This window comes from Lonchura striata, chromosome 4A (genome assembly GCF_050655825.1).
Source record: "Lonchura striata isolate lonStrDom1 chromosome 4A, ASM5065582v1, whole genome shotgun sequence".
NCBI lineage: Eukaryota > Metazoa > Chordata > Aves > Passeriformes > Estrildidae > Lonchura > Lonchura striata.
In genome coordinates, this window is record NC_140742.1 from 17,481,099 (window position 1) to 17,501,349 (window position 20,251).

Sequence of the window (20,251 nt, forward strand, 5' to 3'; positions counted from 1 at the left end):
GAAAAACTATTAACAATGGCCTGGAGTGACAGGACAAGGAGGAACAGATTAGGTATTAGGAAGTCTTCCCTGTGAGGGTGGTGAGGCTCTATTAAACCATGCTGCTTCAAGGTGTATCCCTTCAAACATTTTTTTTGTCCCCACTTGTCTTAAGAAGTATTTATGTAGGTCACTTAAAAATATCCCGGGTTTTGTCTCGTCCTTTACAGTCGATGCGTAGCCTGCCCTTCATCTGAAGGATTCCCACCGGCCGACACACGTTTAGACACCATTTATGGGTGATTTTCCCCTCAGACAAGGTGCAGAACCGTTAATTTCCTGCTCAGGGACAGGACCCCGCGCTCTCCCAGCGCCCTCAGGGAGCGGCGGCTGCGTGTGGGACGTGACCGGGGCCGGCGCCGCAGCCCCGCCCCCGAGAGGCGGGATGTCCGCTGACGGACAGGAGTATTGACCAATAGAAATACAGACGCGACGGCACGGACCAATCGCTGACGGGAGGGGCGGGGCCAGGCGCGCGGGGTGGTGGCGGCGCGGGCGGCGCTGCGGCAGAACGCGCAGGCAGCGAAGCGGAGCGGGTTGAGCTGGACTGGAGTGATTGCGGCTAGCAGCAAACATGTCTCTCTCCAACAAACTCACCCTGGACAAGGTGGATGTGAAGGGCAAGCGCGTCGTCATGAGGTGAGGCATTGCGGGGGGAATGTGCATTCCCTGAGGGCCGCCCTGCTCCTTGCTCCACGCTGGGGCCTAGCCGGTGCCCCCTGGTAGTAGCCCCTTGCCCGAGTCTGGCACGTGTCGATTTGTGCGGTTTTAGTTTTATCTTTTTTCGCTGGCTGGGTGTTGGAGGGGCTCCTGCATCACGATGGAGCCGGCCCGGGTCCCTGCGGGGACGTGGCGGCCGGGCCGGGTGTAAATCCCGGCCCGGCTCCGCCGCCCTGGATCACCCCGCTCGCACGTGGGTCGGCCGCAGGAGGCTTGAGGAGAAATCCGGCCAGCCTGCCGCGCTCTTATTCCAGAGAACTGCACCCAAAATGCTTATTTCCCGGTTGTTTTTTTTTTATCCTTAATGCAAATTCAGAAATCATTCCAGTAAAAAACTGAAGATGGGGATCTGCCTAGCTATCCGAATACCAATAGTAATTAATTTCTTAGCAGGAATCGAATCATAGACTCACAGAATGGCCTGGGTTGGGAGGGACCCTAAAGCCCATCTCTTTCCATCCCCATGCCAAGGGCACGAACACCTTTTTCTAGACCAGGTTGGTCCAAACCTCTTCTTGCCTGGCCTTGGACACTTCCAGGGGTGGGGCGTCACCGCAGGTTTTCAGCACATCCTGGTCTGAAACCCTAAAATAGGCATTCATTGCTTATTTATAAAGCATCAGTGCCTGAAAACCTAATGTTAAAATTCTTGCCAAATCCCGGGAGATAAGGGCACGAAGTACATCGTGATATGTCCTGCTCGAAATACTTTTATTATGGGGTAGTTTGTTCAAGGTCACTATAACGTGGCTACTGTGTGCGTGTTACCTGCCCTGTGAGTAGGCAGGGATAGCAAAAGTCTAGCTCCTCTTATTCGCAGTCTGATAGACAACTTGCTCTTTTTACCCGTTTTCTCTTCAACCTTGTTTTGAACCAGTTCGCTAATTTGATTAGCAGAAAGCAGCCGATGTAGCAAGTACTGAAGAAGCTTGCTCAGATTTCCGTGCACTTTCTAAGTCTGGTACAACAAAGATCCATCTCTGTAGGAGTCTGTACCTAATTATTTTTTTGGTCATCTGACTTTTTTCCATTTCTGAGTCATGTTACAGAGAGCAGCCGTGCATTGGCAGGCGATGGGCTGGGTTTGCCCGCTCAAAATCTCTGTTAATTAATGCTAATTAATTAATTATACCGTTCCGTGAGGGCTAGCCGAACACAGCAGGTGAACTGCCAGGCTCCGTTCCTGAATCTCACCCCTCTGAAACGAGTCACCTCGTGCTCTCAGTAGTAACTAAAATCGATACTTCATTTTCTCCTCATGTCCATGTAGTTTTGGCGTACTCGCATCCTGCTTAGCTTCGGGTCCTAGAGCCGAAAAAGGAAAAGTTGAGAATGGGGAGGAGAGGGGGCTCAGGGGAGCTCAGATTTCAATGGTCTGCATGGGGGGAAGAAGGCTGAGCTGGACCTTTCTTTTGTAGTTTTGATGGCTCTGTAAAGCAAACTGTCCTTTTATTCTCTCCTTTTAGGATAATGGCCCGATAGTGATGCTTTTCTTTGCCCCTTCTAGAACTCGACCACTGTGCTGTGGGGCTGCCAGTTGAATTTCCTTCTGCTCAGCTACTCCTGTTTTGCTTTTGTCTTTCTTCCCATTTGTTTCACGTGCTGAGTGGGCGGCAGGGGGATTAATTCACGCAGCTTGCTGAACTCGGATGTTTTTAATGTATAGAACGATGCACACTCTGCTCTCTGCCACTCGCTGTTCCTTCCGTGGGTGTTCCCTCCCGTAGCTCCGAGCAATTTCTGCCTCCGCGGTTATACAACGCAGCTTCCTGCACATGGGCACAAGGGATGCCAGGGCAGCGGGCTGGTGAAACTCCTCCCTGCCAGCCCTTCAGCTGGCACGAGTCAGGAAGTTACCTCAAGATCCAAGTCAGGTCTTCCAGGGAGAATGTGATAAGCCACGGAAGTGAGATTAGAGCTGCAGAGGACAGAAATCAAAGCTTCCTTGAACTGCCTGCTGGCCACAGGAGTCCAGCCAGGTTATGTGTTTTCTGAAACCTCATTAGAGAGCACAAGGTCACTAGTCGTTCATTCCCTTTCATTTGGATGTTCCTTGTTGGGGATCTGAAATCATATTGTTTAAAAATGGAAAGTTCTGTCTGGGTTTATTTCCTGCTCAGCATTACTGCTGCTCTGGTCCTGAGCATTAGGATGTGTCGGTGGCCCAGCTTTCCTGAGTTATTCTAGCAGTGCTTGTTCTCCATTTGTGGTGTTATCACAAGCAGAAATGGCTGATAACACATTGATTTTAGAGCGGAGCTTGTTGACAGGGCAGAGGTAAACATCTAACTCTAATTGTAACACTGCTTTTCTAGCCAGTACCTTTAATGGCAGGTTCTCTTGCTCATTTTTTAATATTTAAAAGTAAATAAGTAATAAAATAAATTTGTTGAATATTTAATTTTGCTTCTGATTTTTTTAGGGTTGACTTCAATGTTCCAATGAAGGATCACAAAATAACCAATAATCAGAGGTGAGCGGTAATTTCCATCCCAAATTGAGTTCTTGAAGTCTGCTGTGTCTAACTTCATCCCAGTACCTGGAACATTACCATGATTAAACTGTCATTGCTCGTACCAGACTATTAAAGGTGTCAGAGAAAGTCCAACCATTTCTAATTAAACCCCCTGCAGTTCTTGGCAACCTACAGTTAAATACAAGACTGATACTCATTGTGGCTGTGGAAAGCATATAGGAAAAAAACTGTTATTTTCAAGATCCTAAACTTCCTAAGTTGGCCATGACCATTTCACAGCCACATCCCTTAGGCTGTGTGTGAAAGTTGTCTCTTACTATCTGCAAGTCTCTGTGCCTCCTGCTTACCCTGGGGCTGTAGTAACTTGTCTTTGTTAGAATAATTGTTGCAGTGCAGCACACAAAACCCTGGACTTTAGAAACAGGCATGCCAGATGTCTTGCCCTGCTGGTCTGCCACTTTCAGGCAGGTGTCAGCTTTGTTCACCACAATGTTCTCACTGCTCATCATTTCTCTATTGGCACAGGATCCCAGAGTAACCCAGGGAGCCTGGAAGTGTTCAGGTGTGTCCTGGCATTTCTTAGCTCAGCAGTCAGCAAAACTTAGATTACAAAATGCATTTTAATTTCACTGTTATCTGCTACATTGCTTAGCAGATAACAGTGTATAAAAACAGGCTGGGATGGAGAATTTTGTTGATGCTTTCTTAAGGAATTGTTCTGTCCAGCTCTTGTGCTGTTTCTTTTGTTACTTTTAAGGGACAGCTCCCAGGGTTCATGTATAAGTAGTACTAATGTGTTTGCCTGGTAAACTCTAATTGAGTCCTTATTAATTGGTTCTTCTATGCTGTTACAGAATCAAGGCAGCTGTTCCTACCATCAAGCACTGCTTGGACCATGGGGCCAAGTCTGTGGTTCTCATGAGTCACCTGGGCCGCCCGGATGGTGTCCCCATGCCTGACAAGTTCTCCTTGGCCCCAGTAGCTGTGGAGCTGAAGGCACTCCTGGGCAGGTAAAGTGGAAAAGCAGCCTGGTATGCATCAGGCCTCCCTGCCAGGGGACCTGGATGCTTTTCTTTCCACCAAGAAGCCACTGGTGAGGTTACAGTGCGTGTCTTGTGTTTGCAGGGAGGTCTTGTTCCTGAAGGATTGTGTTGGTGCTGAGGTGGAGAATGCCTGTGCCAATCCTGCTGCTGGCTCTGTCATCCTGCTGGAGAACCTCCGATTCCATGTTGAAGAGGAAGGAAAAGGCAAAGATGCTTCAGGGAACAAGGTAAAACTTCAAGTCTGGCTTTCATGTGTGCCTGCTTTGGTCTTACCTGCTCTTTACTGCAGATTGACAAGGAGCCAACAGCCTCTCTAAAGCACTGATTGTGAACCTGCTCTTAACAGGATGTCAGAGATCTTTAGTTCAGTGTGTCCCAGTGTTGTGCAAAAGCTTTGAATGGAATACAGTGAATTTCCAAGGTGAAACAACTCAAGTGTAAGGCTATAGATGACTGTCAAAAAAAGGAGAAAGAAACAAAATAGAGCTGTGCAAAAACTGCTGCTTGTTAGGCTTCAGTATTGGATGTCTAAAATGAAAACCAATTTGGAGACAGTTTGTTGCCGCCAGGCCCATAAGAATGATGCTTCTTTTTTGGTTTATATGGCTAATATTTCTGCAGCACAAGAATTCTCAAACCCTCCTCTAAGCCTGTCTGCTCTTCAGAGTAGTTCTCTAGAACCAGGCCCCCTTGCACCTCTGACATTTTGTTGAAGGTCAGCAGAGTGCTTGCTCCAGACAGCTGCTTTTCTTAGCGATGGTGACCCCGCTGGCTTACAGAGGCCTTGGCTCTGTTCAGATCCAGTGCTTGGAGGGAATGCTGACATGGAGTGCTGCCCTTTATGGGCTGACACAGGACTCCTGCAGCATAAGAACACAGCAGAGAGTTGGTGAGCCTGTGCAGATGGCAGGGGGAAATTGAGCAAATCTGGAATTATTCACTGCTAGAACTGTGTGCCACTGCAAGTATAGTGGCAGGGAGAAGAGTGAGGCAAGAATTTAATTTTTCTGTAGGAGACAACCCCTTGGTTTTGTGTGTTTCTGTAATTTTCAGGTGATTTAGCTGAGTGTGTGCATATGGAAGCACACTGCACTGAGCGCAACAGGGCAGGTGCCAGTGACAGAGCTCCCTCTCCTAGCAGAGGTGAAAGCCAGTGCTCTAGAAACAGTGATGCAAGACAGGGTTGCAGGTTCCTGAGTGGTGCTTAAACTGTGCTTTTCTAAAGTAGTGGTTTCTTCTGTCAGAGCCTCTTGTGTTCTGCTCATGGATGACCCTGGTTCTAACTGGAGCACTTAGTGTCTGTACAGCCAGGCAGTTTGCTGAGTGAAGGAGCAGTTGGCAGCATTGTTCTGGAATCTGTGTGGTCCCTTGGACTTGTCTCCTGCTCAGGCTCTGCTGATAAAGGCCCCCAAAGCTGTGCTGAACCCTTCTGCCAACTCTTGGACTGCCTTCCTGCCATTGTCCCTGTGGTGCCACATCTGGGTGCTGGCAGAGGCCTCCTGTGGGGTGATGAGCAGGAGAGCCCTTGGAGAGGGGTGGCCTGACTCCAGTCTGGGCTGTTCTCTACAGCAAGTGGCTGCCAGCTACTCTGAGCAGTCACCTGCTGCCCTAGTGAGCTCTGCTGTCTCTTCATGCTGGGAAGAACTGCATAAGGCATCCCGTGAGGATTTAGTAGGATGTCTTTTAACAGAAATACACATGTTCTTACCCACTACATATTACACTTACCTCTGCATTTCCAGTGCTGGCTGCCTTCACTATGGCCTGTTGTAGTGTGCAAGCCTTTTATCAGACTGTTCATTGGTTAATCCTCAATGCAGTTGCTAAATCAGTCCTTCAGGAGCTTTTTATTGGTGTCTCTTGGAGATCATGCTTGTGTTGATGAGTGAGTGAGCATGAATTTGTTTAGCTTGATTTCAGCATTGCCTTGTCTCTTCCTTGCCCTTCCTGTGCTACCTGTGTTCACCACACAACACTGGAAATCTGTTGGAGAGAGACTGAAATGTTCATAGTGTTGCAGTTCAGAAGTGGGAACAGTCTTCAGCAACAGCAGTCTGAGTTTAAAGTGGAATTTAAACCATTTAAACTTTTTTGTTGCTTCTACTGGACTGGGAAAAAGCAAATGAAGACAGTGATTCACCAGATGAACTGATGAGTTCCTCAAACTAACCTTTGCTTTGTGTTTGGGTCAAATAGCTGACTTTGAGCTTAGATTCAGAGTCAAAGTCTCAGGGTATAAACTTGTCCTTCTTTCTCGTTTTAGATCAAGGCTGAGCCTGCAAAGGTGGAGGCTTTCAGGGCCTCTCTTTCCAAACTGGGAGATGTCTATATCAATGATGCTTTTGGCACTGCGCACCGAGCTCACAGGTGGGTATGTGTTTCCCCTCCACAGGCAGAACTCACAACAGTATCTGCTGTGGAAACACATCAAATACTGCCCCCAATGAGTTTCAGTTTTCTTCTGGGACTATCCCACTATCACTGTGCTGTGTTTGTTCCTCAGTAGTGGATTTACTGGAGGTGGTTGTCATCAGTGTGTGCTCTTTCAGGTTTGTCTCTGGGTACAGGAGAAAGCTGAAACAAGATCTTAAGACTTGCATTGACTTTTTTTAGACTTTGAAGATGTAACTTGCTTAGGGCTTGTAAATTGTCCTGCAACTACAACAGCCCACTTTTCCAAAATATTAATTGCTTCAGAGTGATTATTTTCATGGAGTGTATTTGGATATGTGTACTTGCAGACTGCAGTGGTCCTCTTGGAAGAAGAAATCCCTGCTCTTGGCTATTCTTATTTGTTCTCCAGTGTCTTGGTTCACTAGTTGAGATGATAAATGTCTTGCAAATCAATATTTCTATGCAAGCCAGTGTCAGAAATGAAGCATGTACAGCTGTCTTATCCAGGAAAACAAAGCCCCTGTGTGTGTTCTCATGCAGGTGGTAGCTGTTCTCATTGCTGCAGCTGACTGAAGGGTTGGCTTTGTAATGCTGTGAGACACGGGGGTATTTGTACATCCCCATGTCTTATGGGAAAATTAAATTTTTCCTTTCCTCACTTTTTACTTCTGCAGCTCCATGGTAGGTGTCAATCTGCCTCAGAAGGCTGCTGGCTTCTTGATGAAGAAAGAACTGGATTATTTTGCCAAGGCCCTAGAGAGTCCAGAGAGACCCTTCTTGGCAATTCTTGGAGGGTAAGACTCAAGAACTTTGTGACTGTATTCGTCTAACTGCCCTAACAAATGACATGTTGTTTAAGCAAGTGAACTCCTTTCAAGTGTACCTGCAGTTCAGATTTGTAGCTGACTCCTGAGATGTGAGATGTGGATTAGAGAGGAGCTAACTGATACATCTGCTCCTGTGGTGATGCAGTCTGGCTGTTCATTGTCTCTCCTGACCTCTGATGTTCCTCAAATTGAGACAGTCCCCAGCAGTTTTTTGCCCAGATGAGCCAGGAGAGCAGTTGATGTCCCAGACATTGTCAGTGACCTTTCCCCCCAGTTCAGGGTACAGGAGTGCTCAGGCTCAGCACTTTGCAAATTGACACAACCTCTAATTATGCAATGAGCCCTGCTGGGGCTGCCTGGGCTCTGCCCTGCCCCAGCACCTTGTATGCAGAGGGGCTGGAAGGTGCACAACCAAGTGACTCTTCCTGTGCAGAAATACTTAATTGCAGCCAGTTTTCATCACGTGTGTGCCCAGTGCAGCACTGCAGCTCTGCGAGGTGCATTTCATCAGGTCAAGTAACTTGGCTGGACAGTCAGGGAAAATCAGGCTCTAAAGGGCCAAATGAGGTTTATATTTATATAGAAAAGAAGAAATGAAAGGCTGAATAATGCTCTAGTAAGTTGAATTTTAATGCTGACCTGCTAACTTGTAGAATTCTCTTTTTGCCCATTCCCAACAATTCTTTTGTTGGATCATTCTCTAGAACAGCCTTGACATACCATAGTCACAATATTCATTATTCACTGTTTTTCCTTTTCTCTCTTACCAGAGCCAAAGTTCAGGATAAGATCCAGCTTATCAATAACATGCTGGATAAGGTCAATGAGATGATCATTGGTGGTGGGATGGCATTCACCTTCCTCAAAGTGCTCAACAATATGGAGGTAATGAAGAGAACAATTCTATGTCTGCTCCTATTGAAGAATGTGGTCTGAATGCCCCTTCCATGTTCTGGGATTGAGCATTGGTTCTCTGCAAGAGTAGGGAGCACTGAGAAATTACTTGACAGTCCCTTGCAAAACTCAGATTGCTGCTATATCTCTCCATGTGCTTTAAGAAAACAATCTTTCAGGAATTGCTGCCTGAGCAGTTTGGGTGCTGACATTCTCTTCTGTCATGTCCAAGAGCTAAACAAACACCTCCCTTATTTTTCCCAAATGTTTCCTTTAGATTGGCAACTCTCTGTTTGATGAAGAGGGATCAAAGATTGTCAAGGACCTGATGGCCAAGGCAGAGAAGAATGGTGTGAAGATCACTCTGCCTGTTGACTTCGTCACTGCTGACAAATTTGATGAGAATGCACAGACTGGGGAGGCCACAGTAGCTTCAGGCATTCCTGCTGGCTGGATGGTAGGTTTGAATGGGAAAGGGAGGAGCAGTAAGGAATCGGGTGGGTAGGACACCTTCTAAAGGAGTAGAAAGAGTAATTGTGAGCTTTGGCAAATGTTTCTGGGGGCTGCCAAGCTGTGTAGAGTTTGTTAGTTTAATGAAATTGAAGCCCTGTTGTTTGTTCTGAATTTTTAAGTCTAAAGTATCTTCTGTGAGATTTGGATTAAACCAGCAAAACTTCCCTCCCAGCATGCAGATCTGAATGCAGTAGAAATCCCTTCTTTTTGACTAGAATTTAAGTAGCGTTGGCAAAGTTTTCTAGCTAAGGCTTTGAAAATTTGACCTTAATTTAAAACTGACTTACTGGTGTTAGGAAGATAAATACCCCCTTGCCAGACTCCACCCTCCTGCAGCAGCTGCTGGCAAATCTGTCTGTGAATACAGAGAAATTCTTGTTTCATGTCTGGGGTGAGGGCCAAGCTTCTGGCTGGGCTTGGGTGATTTTGATCTGGGGGTCAGCAGTGAGTGACTTCTCTCACTTCCCCTAGGGCCTGGACTGCGGCCCTGAGAGCGTGAAGAAGTTTGTTGAAGTTGTGGGAAGGGCCAAGCAAATTGTGTGGAACGGTCCAGTTGGGGTTTTTGAGTGGGACAAGTTTTCCAAAGGAACCAAAGCCCTGATGGACAAAGTGGTAGAAGTAACTGGAAAAGGCTGCATCACCATTATTGGTAAGTAGTTGTGTTCTTCTGTTTCTAAATGCATGGAGGAAGCTTGTGATGGCCAGCACTGTGATAAAAATATTTTCCTCAAGTCCTCCTGCAGCTTGGGCATTCAGTTGGACAAAATGTGAATTTCGTGTGTGTCTCATGGATTCTGCTTGTGCTACAGGTGGTGGAGATACAGCTACTTGCTGTGCTAAGTGGAACACTGAGGATAAAGTCAGCCATGTCAGCACAGGAGGTGGTGCCAGCCTGGAGCTGCTAGAGGGTAAATCCTCTTTTATCTTTATTTGTTTGAGTAAATGTGGAGCTCTGTGTGCTCTACCATGTGTTGGTAGTCAAGAAGGCACAACAGAGGAATGTCTTTTCTGTCCCACCATGTGGAGTTAGTTTTTGAGTTAGTCCCACCATGTGGAGCTTTGGAGCTACAAGCTCCTCTTCTGTTCTGTAGTCCTCACAGAGGAAGAGAGGAAGGAAAATGGAATATTCCTGCAAACAGCACAGTATGCTTCTCCCAGAAAGCAAAAATACTGGGACAGAAAACAAGAGTGGGCTGGATTTTGTCACTGATCCCTCAGGACATGGCAATTAGCCTGTTGAAAATGCCCGGTTCCTGTTGGGGAAGCCTCATCAGAACAGTCTGGAATTCTTGCCAGAAGTCTCTTCTTCCCGTTTGCAATTCCCTTGGTTTTGGGGAGCCCTCTAGTGCTCACCGACAAGCCTGCACGAGGGTACTTGGAATTCAAAATGGTGAGGATTGAAGGGATTCTTGTAACGAGTTCCATTGTTCTCTAAACGACTTTTCATTTCCTCTGGTAATTTGCCGTTTCCCAGTGTGTGTAAATTATCCAACGCTGTCAACTCCTCTGGAGAGGAGGAACTTCAATAAACTGCCTTGCAGCTGCTGTTTGCAGGAGTAAGATGGGAGACAGAGCTTTTGTTTCTGTTGCCTAGGGAGTGATGGGGAAGGGAAAGAATGCAGATGGCTCGAAGGAAACGCTGTGTATTCAAAAGCACAAACTTGTCTAAGTTTTGGCCCAAAATATGGGTTTGTGTGTGTGATCTTTTAAATGTAGCGGAAGTCTGGCTAATTAGAAAAGCTTCTGAAGATGAAGAAAGGGGGGAAAATCCCTGAAAACTCAGCAAACTAGTGAGTTGTGAACAGTGTTAAAATTCAGTCCTGCTGCACAGCTTGAGCATTAGAAGGTTGTTTTTCTGAGGAAAGGCAAAACCAGAGTGGTGTCTGTTCATTATTAAAGTAGGACAAAACACTGAAAATGCTTTAGAAAATGTTGCACTGTATTAATCTAGGCTCTTGTACTCAAAGATGAGACTATTCTTTGATTCCATCAGTTGGAAAGAGACATGTAAATGTCTCAACCTGAGTGTTTTAGTTGTTTAAAGACCTGGGACTCTTAGGAGACTTTTTCTCTTAATTAATTCTTAAAATTTCTACCACACTCCCTAGAATTCTATTTACATGCCACTAGGGACTTAAGAAAGTATGCAGCAACTGGCTAAATCAAATCAAAAATCTGTTTGCCATCAAACTTAATGGAAAAGAATGTTTGGTGTTTGGATCTGGCCCTAGCAGAGACTTGCACAGAAATGTGCCATTATTGTTAAATGAAGTTGATGGCTGGGCTGTGTTAGGAATCTCTCTGCTGACATCTGAGTGCAGCTGTGCTCCAGATGGATTTATTGTGTGGAGCTGGTCCATGGAACCTCCATGGTCAATGTGAAGCCAAACTCTTCCATTTTCAACCTGTAATTCCTGATTCACTTTTTAAAATTATATCTCTTTAAATGTAAAGTTGTTTGAGCAGAGATCCTTAACCCTGCTGCTGTGTTTTATCTGCCCCCAGGTAAGGTTCTCCCTGGTGTGGATGCCTTGAGCAATGTGTAGAGAGCAGAGCCCCACGCCCGGTCCCGTGCACAGCCCCTGAGATCCAGCACTTCAGCGCTTCCGTATTCCAGCTCTGCCAGAGGCAGATCCCAGAATGTAAACCGGAACGGGACCTTGGAGCAGAGAGAGCAGAGATTTTCCTGACTGCAGTTTACATGATGTGGGTTTGTCCACTGTTACCCCACTTGAATTAACGTAGTGAGTTCAAGCTGTTGTTGTGAATTTAGAGTGTATATATTTATATTTTGCCTTTTCAAAGAGTTTAATCCCTGTTAGATGTATATCTCAGAAAGGAGTGCACTGTCCAGCTTCCATCCTAGAGGCATTTTCATCACTTGACACGGTTCAAAAACCAGAGGGGACTCCAGTTTTTTGGAGGTTGGTTGTAATAGCTGCTGAATAAACATATTTCAAGTGCTCCCAGTTTGTATGTTGTCCTTATTTCAGATTTTTAGAATGGACTTCATTAAAATATCTTCTAGCATCTGGAATCTGAGCTATTTTTCCTATTTGCTCTAATTATAGTATTTCTAAATCTCATTTTGTGGTTGTCCAGTGGTCATTATAAGCACCAAGTCATCATCAAAGTGAACTTCATTGGTAAGGAAGTAAATTGCCACAGATGTGCTGGGTGTTAAAACTTCAATGCCCCTCATAATAAAGTAAGATGAAATTTTGAATGTGCAAGTAAAGTAACAAAAATGCAAGTTGAACTGCTTATCATCTGGAGAACTTGCTTCATAGTGGGCAACTACTATATTTCATGTCAATACAGGGGGAATTTTGAAGACTGAGACAGGTAAAAATGAAGTCCCTGACAATTGCATTGTGCCTTTGTTCCAGTTTGTGGTCCTAAAAGCACTGAAAGTAGAATGGTAAATCTGCACAAACACTTGAGGTTTGTGTGTGCCTTCAGCACGTGGCAGAATTGCAGATGCTGTCAGTGAAGGCCCAGCAAGGTTGTTCCAGTGCCTGGAGCTGTAGGCTGCCCTGTGCTGGCTGCAGGGCCCAAATGTGAGCACAGAACCAAACCTGGGACTTCTCCAGCCTCAGCCTGGCCTTGGCTTTGGCTTATGGCAGCAGTCACAGCTCTGCTCTGAGGAGAGGCACTGCTCCAGCTGAACTGCTGGTGGGTCCAGGAAAAGTGAGTGGTGTGGGGCAGCCATGGCCTGGTCTGATTCCCAGTGAAATCCCAGCAGTGGTGCTCCCAGGAGGTTCTGCACAGCACAAAGTATTAAGGATGAACCACAGAGGGAGTCCATGAGGTACGCAGCAGGTCACAACACAGATTCTACTTTTCAGTTAATTTCTATATATGAAATATTACCCAAACATGTATGTGTTAGACCAGATATGCTGCCAAATTTTACCTGGTCATGGTGGGGGGTGTGAATTAAAATCCAATAATGCTGAAGTGTGGTAAAGCTGCTATGAAATCTATAGCTATTAGAGTTTAAAGCTAAAAGTGACTGTTGCAAACAAAGTAGAAACAATGCAAATTACTGCAGCACTGTGGTCTCCTTCTCCTCTTCCTCCCCTCCTTTGTAACTCTCCCAAGCATTGTCTGATGGCACATGAATGATGCACATTTTTGCTGTGCTGTGCTCATGTTTTCCAGGCAGGGGTGCAGACCTCCGACAGCTGCAGGAACGTGGCAAAGAAAGGAGGGGGCTTGTCAGCCACAAAAAGACCATGGATTTTGGAAATCCAGTACTACAAAAACAAACATTCCACCATGTCTTGTAACAGATCCTCGTTGTCTGGCTCTGGAAAACAAGACCTCGTGACAGCACAGCCCATTTTTGTGTCACTCTTGTGCCCCTGTGCTGCTAGACTCCCATGGAGCAATAACAGACTTTCCCCCCAGCCCTCCTTTCTGGGTGTTTACTGTGGAAGATTGGTGTGTGGCCACTACTTCTGCTGGCTTTTTTCTCTCTCCATCAAAAGCAACAAAACAAAGCTATCTGTAGTTAAATACAGCAAGCAGTAATGATGCTCTGTACACACAGATGTCTCTGCTTAAAACCATTTTTCCACCTGACTTTGGATGTTCCCTGCTTACATCTCTAAAATATCCTTTTGTTTCCACACGGCTTGTTCTGTGCACTGTTGTGTTCAACACAGGAACCATGGCACGGTAGGGCCAGAGAGATACTCAGCTTTAAATAAAAATAAATTGTAAATAAAAATGGATGAAACACATAAACATGAGACCATATGAGCTGAACACTTGATGGCCAGCAGCTGAGTATTTCAGTGACAGATTTTCCAGGGCCTTTCTTTTAAGTTTTGCCTGCTAATACTTCTTTGATAGGTCAGCTTTTACATTTTTCTTGCTTTTATTGAGAGTTTCTGGGGCAAGAAATCATCCCTGTCGGAAACATTGTGGAAGAAAGATTAGAAGCAAAGCTGTTGCAGAAAGCCCATGATGTAATGAAGTTAATACATACAGCAGGTTTAAGGGGCTGATACTAAGAGCCAGGTGAAATTAAAAGTAAAGAACTTAAATCCTTTGGACACACCAACCCCATGGAACACTGCAGACTGGGAAGTGGAAATTGCCTGGTGGGAAAGGCCCTGGGGGTGCTGGCCATCATCAGCTCAACAGGAGCCAGGCGTGCCAGGTGGGCAAGAGGTCAATGGCACCTGGCCCGTCCCAGCCATGGTGTGGCCAGCAGGACCAGGACAGTGACTGTCCCCTGGCTGGGCACTGGTGAGGCCACTCCAGTGCTGGGGGCAGTCTGGGCCTTTCACTTAAGAAAGGACCTGGAGGGGCTGGAGCATGTCCAGGGAAGGGAATGGAGCTGGGAAGGGGCTGGAGCACCAGCAGAGGCTGAGGGAGCTGGGAAGGGGCTCAGCCTGGAGAAAAGGAGGCTCAGGGGGGACCTTGTGGCTCTGAACAGCTCCTGACAGGAGGGTGTGTGTCGTCCTCTGCTCCCAAGCAAGCAGTGATAGAGCATGGGAGGTTCAGGTTGGATATCGGGAAGAATTTCGTCACGGAAAAGGTCGTTAAACATTGGAAAGCGCTGCTCAGGGAGGCGAGCTCCCCATCCCTGGCGCTCTCCAGGGGACGGCCGGACGTGGCACCCAGCGCTCTGACCAGGTGGGGCTCTCACAGGCTGGGCTCGCTGCTCTCAGGGTCTTTCCCAGCCCCGCTGGAGCCGCGATTCCCCCGGGCCGAGGCGGCTGCCCGGCTCCCCCGCCCGTGCGGAACTACAGCTCCCGGCCGGCACCGCTCGCCGGCCCGCCGGGGGATGCCGGGCGCCGTAGTTGCAGCCGCCTGCTGAAAGTTGCCCGCGGCACCGGCGGGGCCCTGGCCGGAGCTGCCCGGCGTGGCGCGGCCGCCATGGATGTGCGGGCGGCCGCGGGGCCCGGCGCCCGCGGGGTAAGGGCGAGGCGCGGTGAGGGCGCGGGAAAGGCCGGCGCTGTCCCCTCGGGCACCGCCCGAACGGGCCCCCGAGGCGGGGCAGGGCTGCCGGGTGTTCCCTCACGGGCATCTCCTCCTTCCCCGGCGCTGTTGGTGGCTGCGGGGAGGGCTGGGCGTGGGGCGGCTCGGGGGCTGCCGGGGCTGTGTGGGTGGGAGCCGGCCCTGCTCCCCTGCCCGGCTCCTTTGTCAGCTCCAGGTGCTGCCGGGGTGTTCTTTGGCCGCAGGCTCTGCCCCAGCCGCCAGGGATGGTCCCTGCTCTGCCTTCTCCTCCCGCCGGCCCCAGCCACCTGCAGGAGCTCGCCCGCACCTGCCCCGGCTCCGAATTTAACAGAAGCGTCTCCAAATCCTCCCGCTTTGATCTTCGAGAGAGAGAATTTGGAGGGTGATAATCCCCAAAGGGTTAAAAGCTTGCATGCGTGCCTTGGTTCGGCCGTTCCGCTGCTGCGGTTATTGTGCATTTCATTCACAGAGTGAGGCAGGGCCATAAATATTCACCGTGACTTCCACCGCATGGTCTGAGCAGCTCAAACCCCATCGTCTCCGTTCCCGGATACTTTTTGGGCAGGGTGAGGGCTGGGAAGCCAAATGGTCACTGTGGAGGAGCTGTGGTGGACACAGGAGTTGGGGTGATGCTGAACACCAGCTGCTGGTCTCGGTGCTGGCACCAGCCAAGGGCTGGCTGCACATGGTGGCACAGCCCAGCACTCCCAAATTTCAGGCTCCTGGGGACTGTTCAGACTTCTCACAACACCCAGGCCCCGACTCTGGCATCCTCACCTGCCCTCTCCCATCATAGCATGCATAAAGAAGATCTCCACTCAGTTTTCAAGTTAAAATTTTCAGCATTGCCTCTGATAAATGATTTTCTCAGCCCCAATGCAGTATAAAATAGAAAATTCCATTTTAGTTAATTTTTCGGTTTTATTCCACTTTCTAATGATAATTTTTCATTAAGCATCTAATCACATCCTAGCATTTCTCATCAGCAAGGCTCAAGGTGCTTTACAAAAGAGGGAAAAATATGATTATTCTGATTATCCTTATTAAGGCTTAGGTTTTGGGCAGCTTCTGCATATAATATAGGCCCATAAATAATTAAAAGTTCAGTCTAAGAAAGGAGAAATCCCCAGTTGTAAACTGAAGTGCCACACTGAAGAAGGCAGTGTGTTACAAGGCATGGCCTTGTAACCTAATCTCCCTGATCAGAACAGTATCCCATTAACCCACAAATCTCCCCTCTCCTGACCTGTCTGCCCCAAGGACAGGTAATTCCATGTGCAGGATCCAAGGGAGGGAGTCTCAGTGACCAAAAGCAGCCTGGAGAGTGTTCTATTGAAGCTCCCTGGTGTTCAAGCAAAGGTCTTGTGTTCACCAAAATATCCAGCCTGAGCTGAGCAGGGTTGGGCATAGAACTGATGGAGTATTTTAGTAGAAATAGGGTTCAGAAATAAGAGCATTGCTCAAACTGGAGTCTAGAAGATATAGAAAAAGGTTATGGCCTGGATCCAGTTTATCTACATCCTAAATAGAATTCTGACCTGAAACTTGCTCTGAGCTCTTTGTCAAGTTTCATCAAAGTTGGACATGGGCTTTCCTGTTTGGGAATTTTGTTTGCTTGTGCTAAGCTGGGTCTGTGTGTCCCGACACCTGCGTGTGCTGCTGAGGGCTGGCTACATCAGGATCACTGTTTATCCACATAATTCAGCAGCAGGACTACGTGGATGAAGTCCTTGTTCTCATTCCAAGTACCTGCTGTCACATCTGAGTTATTCTGTGGGAATGTTTTTGTTCTGATCTGTGGTTACCCAGCGCTCAGCAATGACCTAATTGCAACCTCCTCGTTAGGCAGAGAAATTTCTGAGTTTGGCTTTGCAGTTCACCTTCTCAAGCAAGTAAAATCTCTGTTCTGTAACACCATCTGCCAGCACTTGAGCCCAGCGTTCATGAGGGATCATGAGGCTGATGAGGGCAGTGTGTGTCTCTGCAACAGCTTCTGCCACTGTAGCATTGCAATGTCTAACTCAGAGCAGGTGTACACCACGTAGTCAATGAAAATTCCTGAGTCTGGTGATCTCCAGCAGCTTTCTTACCACTAAAGGACTTGCACCTGTGTTGGTGTGGTGTTGTGCAATTTCCTGGTAAGTTGGTAATGTAAGAGCAATTACAAATAAAGCTGAAAAAGCCCAGACTGCCTTTTTCTCTAAGACTTAATCTTGGCAATGTTGGTGTAATTTTCAAATGTAACTCAAAGGCATGCTGATTGAAATGAGTCCCAAAGTTCCTTAGGGTCTTGGACAGACCTATATATTGATATATATGTGCTGTAATACCTTCATTTGTATCATGTTGACTGTAGGTCAGTCTCATTGCTGGAAGCTCGGAGTAGTGAGGCATGGCTGGAGCTCCCAGTAATGCTGGTGGTACTGGGATGTGCTGCACATGGCAGGGGAGGACCTGCAGAAATGAGGAAGCTGTGAGTGCAGACATTTTGAGCAGCAGAATTTTGAGGGAGGGTGAGGGGGAGAAATAGAGAAGTCAGTAATAAAAACTAAACCATCACCAGGGTTGTAGGTAATGATGGGTTCCCTAAGAACATTCTTGTGTGCTGCTTAGGAGAGAGAGAAGAGCTTCCCTGGAGAAGTGCATTTCCACACAAGCTTTTGGTTTCTTCCCTTGCCCATTTGTGGAGCACTCACATCTTTCTCTAACCCTGCAAGACATTCTTGTTTCCTTTCATTTACCATGAAATAAGGAGATGAGGCACTGTTGGGCTCCCTTATTGACTTAACTTGTGGGAAGCTCCACGTAAATCCCTGAATTTCCCAGTCCTGACACCCAGGAGGTGTTTGTGGAGTCGAACACAAGGTGGAGGTTCCTGCACAGGGAGGGTTTGATGCTGTCCCAGTCCTGAGCCTGTGACTCTTAATCCTGCCTTGCTTTGAAGTCTGAAGCTCAGGAGTCTGCATTAATGATCAAGGGGCAGAGCTGAATATGGAATTCCTATGGCACAAAGGTAAAGGTGTGGGTTGGAATGTGGGAAGGAAATATTTAAGAGCAGACTGGCATGTATAGTTAATAATATTAAAAAAATAATCATGTTAATGTCCTGTAGGTGCTCAGGTTCTCAAGGCTTTGAGCATCTTCTCATCCCATGTAGATCACTGGTCTCTGGCTGGATCCTGTCATGTCCACAATATTAAATCCCTTGAAGAGCAGAAAACTTCAGGTTTGAAAACTCTTTTTCCTCTGCAGTGGGAAACTTGCTCTGCCCCCTTAGGCAGGAATGTCTGTTCCTCATGCAGTGTTTCAGAGCTGTGCTTGGCATTTGGCTGTCACTCTGTCCCACTCTGCCAAGTGTCAGTGATCCCTGAATGCTTAAAAAGTTCCTTGGGACTCTCAGCAGATGTGAAGCTCTTCTAAATTTGAGATCTGTCAGGAGCAGAATGCATTAGAACAATTATTCCTGACTTTGACTTACGACTATGTTAAATCTCACTTATTTTTACCACAGAGTGTGTTCTTTTTAAGGCTCTGAGCTGTTTCTCTAATTCAGGAGCTGTTATTCCCAATTTTTACTTCATAAAGGAAAAGAGTCAAAAGGGCTGTGTGTCTCACTACACATAATATACAGATATATACAGCATTATGAAGTCTTATGTATTTTTTTTTTTTGTGAACACAGGATTTCTTCATGTATTTAATACCATAGTGTAAACGAATATTTATGGAGATATCTGAGTTTTTTGGGTCAGCTGTGTCAGGTAAAATTTGATCCAAATCCCAGGAGAAAAACCCCACCTCTGACATTGCATTCCCTTCTTGTCCCCAGGGAATGAAAAAGACAAAATATTTTAAGCCATTGAACGTGCACTGAGCTTTAGTTCGTTAGCTAAGAAGGAGTAGGATGTCTTTCCACAGCTACATTCAAAGCTGAAGAACAAAAAGCTACCTTGAAAAATGGCCTTTGGGAAGCAGATGGCAGAAGCCAAGAAACTTGAGCCCTTTGCTAATGAATACTCTGTCCTTAACATTGTCTCTTTTGTTTCCCACACTTTCATGAGCTGCACATGGATTCCATTTGCCAGTTTTTATCCCTTCTTCCTGGTACCTGATCTGAGCACAATTTGGGAGCTGGGGCAGCTGGCACTGAGGTGCTTGGCTTGGGATTTATTTTTGCTGCCTCTTTGTCCCTGTGCAAGCTCTGGCTCAGGTGTGTAAGGCAGCCCAGGAGACACGGCTTGGGTGCATCCTGGGGAGAAGGAATCAAAGCTTTTCCAGCTTCCTGGCAAAGGGTGGAACAGAGACAGGGCTGGGAGCAGGTTTGCTTTGATGAAAACACAGCAGCGTTCCCAGTGTGGCTCCCGTCAGGAAAGGTGTTGGAGCTGGGCTAGGACTTTTTAAAAGAGAGCTGTTTTTCTTGGCATAGCCCAAAAATTGATGGAAAGCCAGGGTGGAGCCAAGGGATTTGGCATCATGGGAATTTCTCACACCAGCCTGTCTTTGTGTGGCAGCACCACAGAGGTGCTTTCTGCTGAGGGAAGCATTTACATCAGATGTTTATTTGAGACAGTGAAATTTATTCCAGTGGGTGATGATTGCCCAGAGTAAATGCAGTTCTTAGTAATGACTGCATTGTTTCCAAAAGTACAGCTAGCTCCTAGAGTTGCTGTTTGCTAAATTATTAGGGACTTAATTAATCATCAATTTATAACAAAAGCAGCATTTCATATCAAGAACATAATGCACTTTCATCCCTAATTTTTCTCTTGATAACTGTTAAACAAAGATCACCAGCAGAGAGTGCTGGTGCTCTTCCAGAATGTGGCAGCAGCTTTTGAAAATTGTAAAATCTAATCAGACTTTTTTCCATAATTCTATTTTTAGTTTTTCATTTACATGAAAATGAAATGTTAATCAATTACCTGTAACTTGATATCTTGCTCTCTCTAATTATCAATCTTTTTATAGCAGGGGAAAGACTGCTTTTAGGAGCATATCTATATATTCATAAAAATTCTAATTGACACTTTTTGAAGCTGTTATTTACAAGAAATGAATCTATTTTGTTTCAATACGTTTTTTGTAGCTAACATTTTTTCTCCTTTCATTTCTCTTCTTTAATTTCATGTTCAGAACAAGCTGGTTACAATACAGCTTCTCTGTAGCAGGGGAAGATGGTTCTGCTGCTGCAATTAGCAGAACTCTTGTATGCACATGGCATTCAGTGTTTCACTGAGACCATGCCTTTATCCTTCCCAGGCAGTGCAAGGTTGCTCCCAGCCAGAGATTGCTGTTGGTTTGGCCTCTTTCATGTCTCACTTTGGAATCTGCTTCTGACATCAGCATTAAAAATGAGTTGCAAGAGCTTTAAA

At 46.6% G+C, this 20,251-nt stretch overlaps 2 protein-coding genes across 3 annotated transcripts in view; both read left to right on the top strand.

Annotated features, from left to right (window-relative positions):
- The first annotated feature begins 547 nt into the window (after positions 1–547).
- On the top strand, positions 548–11,875 carry PGK1 (phosphoglycerate kinase 1). Its single transcript, XM_021525262.3, has 11 exons — positions 548–678; positions 3,182–3,232; positions 4,090–4,245; positions 4,361–4,505; positions 6,542–6,645; positions 7,347–7,466; positions 8,270–8,384; positions 8,671–8,850; positions 9,378–9,555; positions 9,716–9,814; positions 11,412–11,875. Exons 1-11 carry the CDS (start codon positions 614–616, stop codon positions 11,450–11,452), a joined length of 1,254 nt encoding a protein of 417 aa, XP_021380937.1. The 5' UTR covers positions 548–613; the 3' UTR covers positions 11,453–11,875.
- A 2,582-nt stretch (positions 11,876–14,457) lies between these two features.
- AMOT (angiomotin) overlaps positions 14,458–20,251 on the top strand; it is a 60,182-nt gene continuing 54,388 nt past the window's right edge. The window contains exon 1 of one of the 2 annotated variants that reach the window (XM_021525258.4): positions 14,458–14,555. The gene's annotated coding sequence lies outside the window, so the exon portion shown is untranslated. Of the gene's footprint in view, positions 14,556–14,698; positions 14,838–20,251 lie in introns of those variants that run through there. The other variant, XM_021525257.4, reaches the window with a different exon arrangement.